Consider the following 13,195-nt stretch of genomic DNA (forward strand, 5'->3'; position numbering starts at 1 on the left):
TTCCACCCAAATGGTATTATCGCTTCGGATTTATCCGCTCAATTCATAAACATGTTGTATCAAAGACTGCCAAACAATAACAAACCATGGACAAGAAAATGTAATAAAAAAATGAAAATCTAACCAAGCGTGTGGGAATAATCCATCGCTTAACAGGAGGGAGGAAGAAGAAGTAAGATTAAAGGATAAAGAGAAAGCGAAAGACCTGTGTTTACATTGTCACAAATGTTAATTGACAGAAGACAAATAGGAATGAGAAATTCATACCAAATTGAACATCTTCGCTGTCATAGCAACGTGCGCTTGGTATACACGGAAGCGAATTCAGCAAGGCCATTATGCTTAAGCGTGCACCATACGAAGAATTTTGCACTGAATTTAGAATACAAATCGCACTGTAAACATTCCAGCCACTAAAAATGCAAATCGATCGACAAAAGCACACAGAATTAGTTAAGGCAGATCTCTTGTTCTTTTCGTCAATTCATTAATACTTACACAATCTATTTTGCTAATCGCTCTGACGAAGGGCTAACGCTTGAAACGTCAGCTTTTTTACACTTTACGGTGGCCAATTTACGTTTTAAACTCAGTTGTTAGCACCAGATTACCTGCTATACTCTCCCACCGACTCAGCACCACAGTTTCTTCAAAAACCTACCCCCTTTATTATTTTGCTAATTGAGTGGATGGCCCTATAATACTCACTAAGAATTTCTTTTGTAATGCTATAGGTTATACTTTCTGCCGAAATTTAAACACACTTTTATTATACAGCTCTTTTCCTTTTTACAAACAGTGGCATGTTCCTGTATCACCATCACTTTTACTTTAAATAGTGGCGAGTCATTTATTTGTGATTAACGCAATATTTGGAAAGACTTTGTCACACTATTTCACAGCTTACAACTGTTCAAATACCACCCTAATGCTACTGCCGTACTCTATTGTGTTAATAACTACTTTGCTGACGACTTTGCATTGAAAAGCTTTGGCCTTTGTTCCAAGTACCATTAAATTTATTCGCTTTATCACCCAGTTGACCTGATGGTAAAATAAACTTTTCTTGACCAATGAATATTCAAGCACTCTAAGACAGTCTTTGACATATTAAAATTTTACTCACTTCGTTTTTATCTTTGGCCTTCTCCCTAGTAATTCATGATGAGTGATTCTGTTTTTATAACACCTCAGCAAAGAAATAAATTTGAACAGCTTACCTTTACAGGATGTTTAGGGCTTTAAGGAAACAAATTTTTGTTTCATGATATAAATGTGAGATGACCTATCTATGCTGTAACATTTACGCTCGCGACATTCAACTGCTTCATTTGTTTCCTCTAATTTCTTCTGCCAAAATGTTATTCTGTTTCCTTTCACTGTTTAATTTTTTTCTTTTTGAGTATCAAAATTTAAATTTTGTCTATAGATGCAATGAAGCTCCTGCTTGCTGTACTTGCGTTGTGGTTTTGCCAAGCTACATCGGAAACACGAATTCGATCTGGTGGGTTGCATAAATATTTTATGTCTGGCGAGCATTTTCATCATTATTTATTTTTTTTTTTTTTTTGTAGGTCCTTCGAGGTCAGAAAATACGGGAGATTTATAAATATTAAATATTGCGTCAAAATTCGGCTATTTCGTCTATCGATTTTCCACGTAAATGCTTTCGAGGAAATTAGATATCTGAAGTCTAAAAGTAACTAATAAATAGCAGATATGCCCCTATCACAAAGTTGACATTGAAGAACTAAACGAAATCGAATCATATCTTTTGTAGGTGAAATATTTGAACTTACTGGAACAAAACATTTCAACGAGCCAGGAGGAACTGAAATTACGCTGAAAGGTAGAGTTCTTTAGGCTCACTTGTCTTAAATGGATGAAGCTCATCCATTGGTTTTTTTACACACCTTATTCATTGATAAATTACGTGAGTTATATCGCACTTCCCTTGTTTTGTTTTACCTCTGGTTTGTAGGTTACTTAAAGTTCTGCAAGCCATACTACTGTCCTTCATGTATTCGCATACCTTATTTGCAAGTGGGTGATGAAAGTGTATGCATGACGGCACGAATTCCTGAAAGAATGTGGAATTGTTGGAATTATAAATTCAGCCATAAAATGAAACTTCCAACGAAGTACGGGAGCTACAAAATATATGTACGTAAAACTAATACTGAGAGACCAAAGTTTATTTGTGACCTTTACCGTAAACGTCATCATCGATCTCGCAACCACCATTGCATCTTTGTTAAATTTTTAGAACTAAAATCTCGATCGATAGTTTCCTTGCCACTTGATCTCGACTCCATTAGTGTTCTTCATGTTCTCCTTAATTATTTTATTTCTGTCGTATAGCTGAAATTGCTACATATTTGAAATGCTCGTATTTATTTTCAAGGCATACAGTTTACTAGAGTACAATTGTGGTACAATTCCTGACAACGCACATAGAGTAGTTCTTGGAACTGTTACCGTTGGAAGTAAGTAAACATTTCCAAAAATAAATTTAAAAAACAACAAAATAATATCCCTATAAAGAAATTGAAATAGCCTCGGTATTTAAGGGAATATCTGGGAATATATAGAGAATAATACATGGGCGCGCGTAAATATGAAATTTCTCTTCGAGTTGAACACGAGAAGAGAAATTGCACATCTACATGTATTACTTTGTTTATTATATAAACAGGATAGTCCTTTACTAAGAATAAAAGCAGACTTTATTTATGAATGAAAATAAATGAATCGACAGTCCCCGAACAACAATCGTAAAGTGCGTTGGCGCTAACTCTTCAGATAGAAAATGCGTCGAATCATGATTACAAAAACAACAATGGTCGTAATTTTCAATTTACAAAAATCTTATCTATTGACTTTGTCCTTACTGACAGCAGAAGTCTTTCAGGCAAACGGCCAATCCTTCCAGTTGTCGATTTTCATTCTCAGCCGAAAGAAATGGTTACACCAAAGCCACTGAATAAGTAACTTTCTGTTTTTCTTTCAGTAAATTGGTTTTCTTCCCCTTCTAGGAACGTTTGAATTTTACTGTCTGTCAGCAATACGGTTTTTTTAGTGTTTTAGCCGCCATAATTCGAGGAAGCTGCGACAAACAACTTTTGTTGAGAATCGTGAAGGCTTTGCCGTTCATTCGTCAACTTGACCGGGTGGCGCCAAAGGCGAGTGACGTGGCAGCAGCTGATTGGCTATATCAACACACGTGAAAAAAATAAGCCTTTTTTTCACGTGTGTTGTAACGGCTTTTCTCAGGGCCGGAAATACTTGTATAACACTGCAGTTTATGCGATTAAAGGATATACATACTTATGGTGTGTTTCATATCGAAACATAGTCTCCATAAATCTAACTTGCAGATCCACTTTTCTGGCTTGAGGGTAAAAATTACTTCAGTGCGCCCCAAGGAGGGACAATCTCAGTGAGAGGTAAATAAATACACTAAAAGGAATCTTACTGGAGACTGCTGGTCTTTCGCAGCATGTGTATATACAATTGAAATCTAGAGATATGTTGATGACAATAATAATGACAAGGATAATGATGATAATAATATTGATTATAATAATGTTGATAATACTAATAATACTAACAATAATGATGGTAATAATAACAATACTTTTCTTAATGATTAACGAAAAAAGACATCAACGTTTCGGGAAGATCGAATCTTAACGCAAGTAAAATGCTTCTGAAGGGTATAGCCTCTTAATATTTGACCTCCAAGGTTTACACTTCCAGGTTTCACTTGCAATTGCTTTGATTTTATATAACGACAGGCTGCTACAAATATTGTCGTAAAGACATCTACTGCCCCACATGCATTCGGCAAGTATACTTCCACGCAAGAGCTGGTTCGAGCAAGTGTGCTGGGCATATTCATGCCGAGCGTGATCTTGACTGCAAAGCGCACTGTGCCACAAGAGATGTGAAGGTTCCGAGTGTTCCTAGGAAATACCATGTCAAGGTAAGTATAATCTTATGAAAAATTTCATAGAAACACAGTGAGTTTACCGATTGATCAGCAGACCTTAAAATCTGGTAGAGGGCTAAAGAAGTTTATTTTCTGAATGCTATTGCGCGTTCATTTGTTGTCTTTGGATATCGTTTTATTTGTTTAGCTTTAGGTACAAATTGATTTTTGATCAAATGGAAGAAATCACGTATATCAGTTCGCGTATAAGAGCTGAAACCACACTAGTGATAGATGGCAGAAGTCTGTGAGTGACAAGCTCTACAGTCAATAAATGTTGACATTTTTGATATGAACTAAGTTAGTGGAGGCTAATAAGACCTAATCAAGATGGTCTATTAGTGAACTTAATTAAGTTTTACCAAGTGTTTTCTTTTCTTCAGATCTATGAGCTTTTGGAGTATAAATGTCGCGAAAACAACTTTGATGGTGACGTTCCTGTTGGGACTGTTCATGTCTCAGGTAAAAAAATAATATACCATTTCCACAAGTATTATTGTTGTCATGATCATAAGTATTCTGGTTGCAATTTTCTCCAAATATTAATTCACTTGCTTAATCGCTTATGGAACATTTTATGAAATTTGTTTCACTAGATTTGTGTCGGGAAAAACACTCTCTGTGAGAAAAATCAATGTGTCTTAACATTTCACGCGTTTTTTTTTTAAGTTCCATCTTTTAATAGATCCCAACATCTTAGTACATTTACATTCCTCTATATCCTAACTGATAACATCATAACCGCACCAAATTATGTTGCAGACATCGATGAATGTAAGACGGGAAATCCTTGTAAGAATGGCGGAACATGCGTCAATACCATCGGATCCTACAAATGCCTTTGTCCCAAAGAATTCACTGGTAAATTCTGCGGGGATGGTGAGTTATTATGACAAAAGTGCTGTCTAGTTGCTTTCTATTCTCATTACGCAATGTCAAGTAAAGAGAAAAAGAAACAAAGCAAGCAAACACACGAACAAACGGAAGCCGAAATAGCAGAAACGGTAGAGTCAATAAAAAAAAAATGGGGTAGCATGTTGACTCAGCTTTGGGTCGATATCAGACTCAACTCCGATGTTTGGCTGGAAGGGGTTTGGGTAGGTACATTAACGTATAACCAGGAGAAAGAAAATTTACTTTTTAAAATTTTTGCTAGTCGTCTCGAGAATAAAACTGTAGGGAGAGGTCCCAGCATATCTCGCTATTTTGTAAGGTTACGCTATCTTTATCTGTCTGGTTTCAACAGATGTGAATGAGTGCAGCAGTAAGCCCTGTAAGAATGGAGGAAGTTGTCAAAATAAGATTGGTGGATACAGTTGCAGCTGTACATCAGGGTGGGCCGGAACGAACTGTGACCAAGGTGACAGTTCTTCTAATTTTTTTGACGAATCATAAACTTAAACTTAATGAAGACAGAAAGTGTTAGATGGCCTGTCTTGAGCTCATCTAGTTTAGGAAGCACAATTTCCAATTTTTAGTAAGGCTTTATTTTAAAAGAGTTGAAGATAGACAAAATGAGATGATAAGTGGTTAAAACAGTATGGGGGTAAAAAATCATAATAGGATACCTAGGCCTGCTAATCATTTTGAAGTCGTATTTTTGAAACAGGGTATCTGAGGAAATTTGCATCTAACCCACAGATATAAACGAATGTTTAAAAGATCCCTGCAAGAATGGAGGCACCTGTAACAACAACGATGGAGGATACAGCTGCTCCTGCTTCAAAGGCTGGACAGGAAAGAATTGTGACCAAGGTGAGTTCAACGAAAAAAAGAGATTGAACAAGAGTACAGATGGGACTGTTATGCGTGGGGAAATAGGTTCCATGTAGACTCGTGCGACAAATTCCAATTTTTAAAGGGGTGGAGGAACGAAAGAACTCTCAGACGTGCAAATTATTGATTTATTATGCAAGAAAATATCTAGCTTTACATTATTTCCTTTATTCATTTCACATCCAGATATTGATGAGTGTTCACTTGCAAGTGGAAATCCGTGTAAGAACAAAGGAAAATGTTTCAATCTGTTAGGATCATACAAGTGCACATGCGCTTTAGGTTTTACCGGCAAACATTGCGAAAATGGTAGGTTTGATTGGTAATTTTTTTTCAAAGTTTAATTTATTTAATTTTTCATCGGACTCTTAACATTACCTAGGCACTTAAGTGTACCCTGAATGAAAAATCACCCGGCACCTTTCCTCTCAAGTGTGTCTGTATCAATTGACAAATGGAAAGTCGACCCTCCATTACTTTTAATTCTGAACTGTGTTACTCTGACAAAGCTTTATCATCCTTCACGGGTTCCAAAATGACAAATCTCTTTCAAGCGTGCCGAATAGATAATCAACTTACGAGAGACTTAGGCTGAGGAAAAAGCAACTCCGATCTTAGCGGCCGTCGACGAGTCCTAGAATATTGCTAAAGTAACTTGGTGAGATCATGATTATTGATTCAGATTTGGATGAATGCCTTTGCAATCCTTGTAAGAACGGAGGAGCTTGTACAAACAAACCTGGAAGGATACCGTTGTAGCTGTGTAACTGGGTGGAAAGGGGAACATTGCGATGAAGGTAAGATCTAATAATTTTTCTTTCTTTCCTTTATTTTAAACCAGTAAAATCCAAAAACCGACTGCTTTTATGCGGCCTTAATCTACTGAAAACTCTTTAAAACACAGCATTTCTGTTATTTTGCCGAGCGAATCGAATTTTTAATTTAATTTTAGTAGCATTCAATGCCATCATAACCGTTTTTCTTTTTTTTTTTTTTTAAAAAGACGTCAACGAGTGTGACAAAAATCCGTGTCAAAACGGCGGACAATGTACAACTCAGATCGGTTCACATGTATGTAACTGTCCGAAAGGGTGGACTGGGAAGAACTGCGAAGTAGGTGAGTGATCGGTAGCGTTTCTATCTTTCTTAGTTTTTTTTTGTTTGTTTTTTTTTTGTCAAATAAATCCACTGAAAATTAAATTTTCTTCACTCAAGATCTCGATGAATGTTTAGACGGCCCTTGTAAAAACGGTGGCTCGTGCGTTAATAAGGACGGGGGATTCAGCTGTATGTGCGCTGCTGGGTGGGGTGGAGATTTCTGCGACCAAGGTTAGTGAAGTTTGGGTATAAAATGGCAAATGACCTTTATTGAAATTTCCACCTTCCCTTTTTCTCCATAGATATAAATGAATGCGACAACAATCCTTGTCAAAACGGAGGAACCTGTGAGAACAAGGATGGAAGTTACAAGTGTAAATGCGATAATGGATATGGAGGAGAAAATTGCGAGGAAGGTAAACGTATACTTAATTGGAAGCAGACTGATAAATTCTGCACTAAACCTTAGTATTTTGCATCTCTTTGTTTCATTGTTTGTTTTTTTTTTTCGTGTCTTTGCTCGTTTGTTTTTGGTAACTGTTTATTCTTAACTTTTGCTTTCGTTATCTTTTTTGACTTTATAAGAAAAGGCGTAGCTATCAAGTAAAGTTAATTCTGAGCTGATCGCAGACGAGAAGTTTCTTAAGGGAGGGGCTGAAGGGGTTGGCTGATGCTCCGTATGTTTAGGCCACATCTGTTCCATCGATTAGCTCACACGCGGTTAGCGAAGGCTTTGCTACATCTCATTCATCACGAGGTATGGTATTCCCCTTTCAGTGCTTGACTTATGTATAAAAAATCCTTGTAAGAATGGAGGAACGTGCAGAAGCGACCAAGGAGGATATACATGCAGCTGTGTCCCACAATGGACTGGAAAAGATTGCGAGCAAGGTATAGTGGTTTGTAATGTCACGAGGCGAGGACAATTGTTTAGGCTCAAAAGGTAATATTTCCAGGCAAATTAAAATTCTCTTTCAACAACATTGTCACCTATTCATGAAAAAGCAATAGTGAGGCTTTTCTCTGGATCCTTAAAAGATTGCAATTCTTATATTATTTCATCTCCAGATGTGAATGAATGTAATAACAAACCTTGTGAAAACGGAGCCAGTTGCGTCAACTCACATGGGGGATATACTTGTCAATGCGCCGCTGGATGGATAGGAGCCAAATGTGATCAAGGTAGGTTATTAATCTAACTTTAAGGACATAACTAAAATATGAATAACAAAATATAGTAAATTCAAACTTTCATTTTGTGCAAGATGTATTACATTTTCGTTCGTAATTGTAACTAAATGTCTTTACAAACGTAACAAGACAGAAAGACCCTACTATCGTTAGTTCCTATCGCCATTTATCGTTTTTGTTAAGCCTCGGAATAAAGATATTTAAAAGGCCCTTAAGTCTGATCTGACTTCGATATATAAACATCTTACACTTATTCAGACATTGATGAATGCATGAACAACCCCTGTCAAAATGATGGAGTTTGCACCAACACCCAAGGAGATTTCACCTGTCAGTGTACAAACCAGTGGACCGGAAAAGCATGCGACAAGGGTTGGTTTACAGCTCAATGATATTTCTTTGTAGCTTTCCAATGGGGAAGTCGCGGTGAGATCCTCTTTTAAGCTAATGCTTTTAAGATTTGTTGGAATGGATTGAGTGAGGTCACGTATATTAGCTATTCCATCGAGCCATATTTGTGGTCAAAATACTTTCCAAAAAAATAACTTCAGTTATTTCCTTTACTAATGTCTAAGGTTCCAACCACTGAGTAGTTACTCGAATTTTATGTAAGGACATTAAAATTTTAATCTGGCCGGCCAAACAGATGCCTTCACGAAGAGAAGTCCATACTAAGTACAAACTCTTAGGTCAATTCATGATCAATGTAAAGAAGCTCTTGTCCTTTTAAGATGTGGACGAATGCAAACTTTTCCCGTGTCAAAATGGAGGTACCTGTCGCAATACAAATGGCGGTTACGTTTGTGAATGCATGCCTGGATGGGAAGGGAAAGATTGTGAAAATGGTGAGTAAAACTGAAAGCTCTATTTAGTTATAAGCAGACTGGCCGACAAACAAAGCATGCGATGGAAAATGCTCTTTTTTCGCTCGATTCCCCTAAGTTTCGAGTAGGCCCTTTAATTTATTTACACCACAACCGCGAATATTGAGGTGTTCATTGTTTAATAGAGTAGGTGTTTTCTCTTTTTTCAGACATTGATGAATGTGCCAGTCACTATTGTCAAAATGGTGCAACATGCATAAATGACATTGCTGGGTATAGATGCATCTGCCCATCTGGATACGAAGGTTTCTACTGCGATCAAGGTTAGGAAACTTTGATCCCATGCTCTTTGCTCCATGTATAAGTGAATTGAGGATAAATTAGTTACAGCAGTGTGTAAAAGTTTAAATCGACAATCAAAACTTAACAAACGTAAAGGAGTCAAATGAGAAGATAAATTCCGATCCACAGGCGGACATGAAAAGAATCGATTCAACTTGATTACGTTTTGCGGTTAGAAGAAAATCCCCGATAAAAAGTTAAAAAATAAAAAACATGTCAATAAGCCCGACTAGTAAAAATTCCGGTATAACATTAACGTCCAAAGAGTAAATATTTACATTTTGTATGGTTAAAATGTTTACAGGAATAAAGGCTTTTGATGGAGTTATTTTTCATAAAGTTTATATATTATTTTTATTTTTCAGCCCAATCCATGCCAACACCCGCCATCAGTAAGTATGGTAGACCTATCCTCACATTTTCCGGTCAAAAGAAAGCGGCATGAATACATAATAATTGAAACAGTATTGATGATCACTGCAACCTTTCTTTTTTCTGTAGGGAACTCTTATGAACCTGTGGGCTGTTTCCATGATAAAGGAGTGGCGCCGCGCCCCTTACCCGAATTTCTTGGGAGCTTCCGCAAAGAAATAAATTGGGAACACGTGGAGCTTACAGTCGACAAGTGCGCAAAACTGGCGCAGAAAAAAGGGTAATGTGTTTCAAATGAAAAGCTACATTAACGAATAGGAATAAAAGAAATCAATGTTCATATAAAAGCCTTGATTTGGATCTTCCCGCGGGGATGATCTACAATCTAATTTGAGATCGCACAGTATTTCTTCTTGCACTAGTTGTGAACTACATTCTCCCAAAAGTTTTGGCCTTTTAGATGGGATGTCAGAAATACTTACAAGTCAACTACCAACCTATATGTATGGACATTGACGAATCAGCTGCAAGGCTATCCCCATTATTTTGTCAGCATTACTTAGCAATGGCGGTTTACCCTGAAGTGAATAAGGGGACATAAGTGTAATGTCGAGGCATGGACCTAGGCCTCTTCATCTGGTGTCCAAAACAATAAGGGACCGGTCATTATTTATCGCCTGGGGGGGGGGGGGTCGGAGTATTTAGTATTTAGGAGGGGATCACATGGTTTTTTGAAGACCTTTAGGGGGGATCAGCCGTAATTGACAAGCATAATGGGGGGGATCAGACCAAAAAAAAAGGAATTTTAGGTCGCGCCGGGACCCCGGATGATTGCATTTGTAAATACTTTGGTAGGATTTGCCGCTGGGACTCTAAACCCCCAACCATATATTCAAGACCACGTTCAGTTGTATTTTGTATTATATAAACTCTATTCTAGCCCAGACACAAAACCCAAACCCTTTTACAGACCCTCCATTTTGTAAAAAAGAATCACTATCGTAGTCTAACATACACGTTTTTATTCAGGCACGATCTAAATTAGAAAGGTAATCAAGATTTTGAGAATGGAATACTTACAATTGCTCAAAATTGTTTCATAACGTTTCAGTTTGTTTTATAGAGAATCGTAATCTAAAATCATAAACTTTCATTATTTTAATACGCGGCCGAATGAAAACAACAACTAAAAAAGTGTTTATTTTGGTGAGGCTGTATCTTGTTCCGCTTCCGTGTCAGAATCTTCGGCAGCCCTCTCCACTGGCTCTTGCACAGTCTCCTCGTCAGATTCATCTGAATCCTCGCCCGAACTTGACCCTTTTTCAGCACCATTACTGCTATTCTCTTCGTTCATTCTGGCCACTACCACTTTCAAATTGCGTGCCAGCTCTGTTTCAAACACGCCTCTTTCCAAAAGCCATAGCAGAGGATCCAGGTGGAGATGCTTGACAAATCTCGCAGTGAATCCTGCATTAATACTTGAGACACATTTGTAAGTATTCTTTTCGAGTAAATCGAAAACCTCTTTAGCTACCTCTTTTGAGGTAAGTTTTTCTAGGAGAATTGCTGCTCGCTGATGCAACCTTTTCTCTTTGATTTTTTCCCTTTTCTCTTGTTTTCTTTTTTTCTTCGGGATTGGCCGTTGTTCCCCATGGGAGATGGGAACTTTCTCTTCAAGCTCATGAGGGTGGTCGTGAGCGCATTGGAGGCTTTCTGCGGCTCTTGGTGTATGGCCTTCACTCGCTCTTGAGCTTCCTGGAAATATTTGAGCTCATCACTTGCAAACGACCTTAAGGTATGCTCTTCTGTATAAAGGTTCTTTCGTCTGTTGTCGATAAATGAGAGCAAATCGGATGCTGAATTAAAGGCCTCATTGACAGTGGTCAAGGAGGACTCACACTTCGCGACATCACCACTGCCCTTAAGTAAGCGAGTCCCCTGATGAATTATTCTTTTTCAATTCTGTTTACCTCGACAACTATCGGGGTGCATCAGAACGAAACAAAGAGCAAGCGCCCGGTGCAGCATACTTCCGAAAGATCGAATCGTTTATGGAAGACCACTATATTCGTGGAGAACTTTTTATGGAATTCTGTCGTGATGCCTGTAAAGAGTCAAGAGAAGAAAGTTCCAATCTCTGTTCCTGGTGTTCTAACAATAGATGGGTCGGTCCAGAAACGGAAAGAATTCAGCAACCTGTACCAGATTCAAACAATCCTGGACATTTCATGGATATCTATCAGACGGAATCGACGGGCAGGACACCAGATGATTACCTTCCAAGAAAATGTATTAAAGATCTGTACGAGGAACATTCTGACAGTATCAGAAACGATCAGGATACCATGAAGAGCTTCTGCTCAAAATATAATGTGGAAGAGAAGCACGTCATTGCGTATGTTAATCATTTGAAGGATATTGAGATCCGAAAGGACATCAGAACAAGAGCAGCTCAGGAGCGAAGAAGGCAAGAGGCCGAACGAACGTACAAGGACTTTCAATGGGATAACCTCATCGAGGGTGGCAAAGTTGAAAAGTTGCGGGTAAGAGAACTAGACCTGTATCTCAACAAGCATGGTTTGACGACTGTGGGTCGGAAACTTGACAAAGTGAAGGCCATTCGATGTCACTATTACCGACAGAATAAAGAGACTGTGATAACAGAAGAACTGTCGAGTGATGAAGATGACGTGGAATCCGAGGATGAAGAATCCGAAAGTGGAGAGGCAGAGAGCGACGATGACTATGTTTTCGTGGATTTAGATGAACAGCCTGAGATTGGCACTTCCTCGACAATTCAGTTCGTATCTGACGAGCAAATATTTACCGTCGTGGTTCAAGGTCCATGAGACGTAAGTACCACTATTAAAATATCACTTGCATATTCAAAAAGTTATTTGGCGGTGGCTGGGAGAAAAGGGGGGGGGGGATCATGAAACTTTCCACTACCGATAAGGGGGGATCTCTAAAAAACTAGATACTCTACGGGGGGATCAGGTAAATGCTCCGATGTGACAACAAAAATACTCCGACCCCCCCAGGCGATAAATAATGACCGGTCCCTAACCACTCATCTAGCAGGCCCCACATGAGAGATGAGGAATACAAAAATAAGCAGGAAAGTATGTTTTGTTTTTTGTTTTTTTTTGCTTTTCAGGTACGCATATTTTTCTGTCCAGTATTATGCGGAGTGCTGGTCAGGTCCTGAGGCTGGAGATACTTACGCGAGAGAGGGAAAAGCTACCAACTGCCTTAATGACGCTGTGGGAACATCGTTCACTAACTATGTTTACCGCTTTGTAAACTAAGGCTCTCCGAGCAGCTTTAAGTTTTAGTAAAGTAAGTAAGGACATGAAAGAAAATCAATAAATCATTTGCCTCAGGGCTGACCATAAATGTGTGTGATCGCTTGTGTTTCAGGAGGCGGTCCACCATGTTTACAAGGTAAATTTCTCGACAAGCAGTGTAATTAATTGTAGTATATTTTGTGGGATCGACTTTTCTGGATTCTCTTACCGAGATACAAGCAACTTTAGCGATCGTTTTTCTTTTGTTCCCTGCGAAATCGAAAGTTCATAAAAAGCAAACACTTTTTATTGCC

General features: G+C 38.3%; 1 protein-coding gene across 3 annotated transcripts; it reads left to right on the plus strand.

Annotated features, from left to right (window-relative positions):
- The first annotated feature begins 1,792 nt into the window (after positions 1 to 1,792).
- LOC113677030 (uncharacterized) lies at positions 1,793 to 12,996 on the plus strand. Of its 3 annotated transcripts, none has more exons than XM_089183337.1 (14): positions 5,239 to 5,351; positions 5,633 to 5,746; positions 6,450 to 6,564; positions 6,771 to 6,884; positions 6,983 to 7,096; positions 7,168 to 7,281; positions 7,643 to 7,756; positions 7,934 to 8,047; positions 8,315 to 8,428; positions 8,788 to 8,901; positions 9,090 to 9,203; positions 9,588 to 9,614; positions 9,724 to 9,874; positions 12,752 to 12,996. In XM_089183337.1, exons 2-14 carry the CDS (start codon positions 5,666 to 5,668, stop codon positions 12,900 to 12,902), a joined length of 1,437 nt encoding a protein of 478 aa, XP_089039463.1. In that variant the 5' UTR covers positions 5,239 to 5,351; positions 5,633 to 5,665; the 3' UTR covers positions 12,903 to 12,996. The 3 variants fall into 3 exon arrangements, with proteins under 3 accessions (XP_089039465.1, XP_089039463.1, XP_089039464.1); XM_089183338.1 differs by lacking the exon at positions 5,239 to 5,351 and adding an exon at positions 5,954 to 6,076 and having other exon boundaries at positions 5,730 to 5,746; XM_089183339.1 differs by lacking the exons at positions 6,983 to 7,096; positions 7,168 to 7,281; positions 7,643 to 7,756; ... (5 more) ...; positions 9,724 to 9,874; positions 12,752 to 12,996 and adding exons at positions 1,793 to 2,163; positions 2,405 to 2,486; positions 3,378 to 3,446; ... (2 more) ...; positions 4,754 to 4,870; positions 5,954 to 6,076 and having other exon boundaries at positions 5,238 to 5,351; positions 6,771 to 6,891.
- Positions 12,997 to 13,195: the final 199 nt, after the last annotated feature.

This window comes from Pocillopora damicornis, chromosome 9, assembly GCF_964200805.1.
Source record: "Pocillopora damicornis chromosome 9, jaPocDami1.2, whole genome shotgun sequence".
Taxonomy (NCBI): Eukaryota; Metazoa; Cnidaria; class Anthozoa; order Scleractinia; family Pocilloporidae; genus Pocillopora; species Pocillopora damicornis.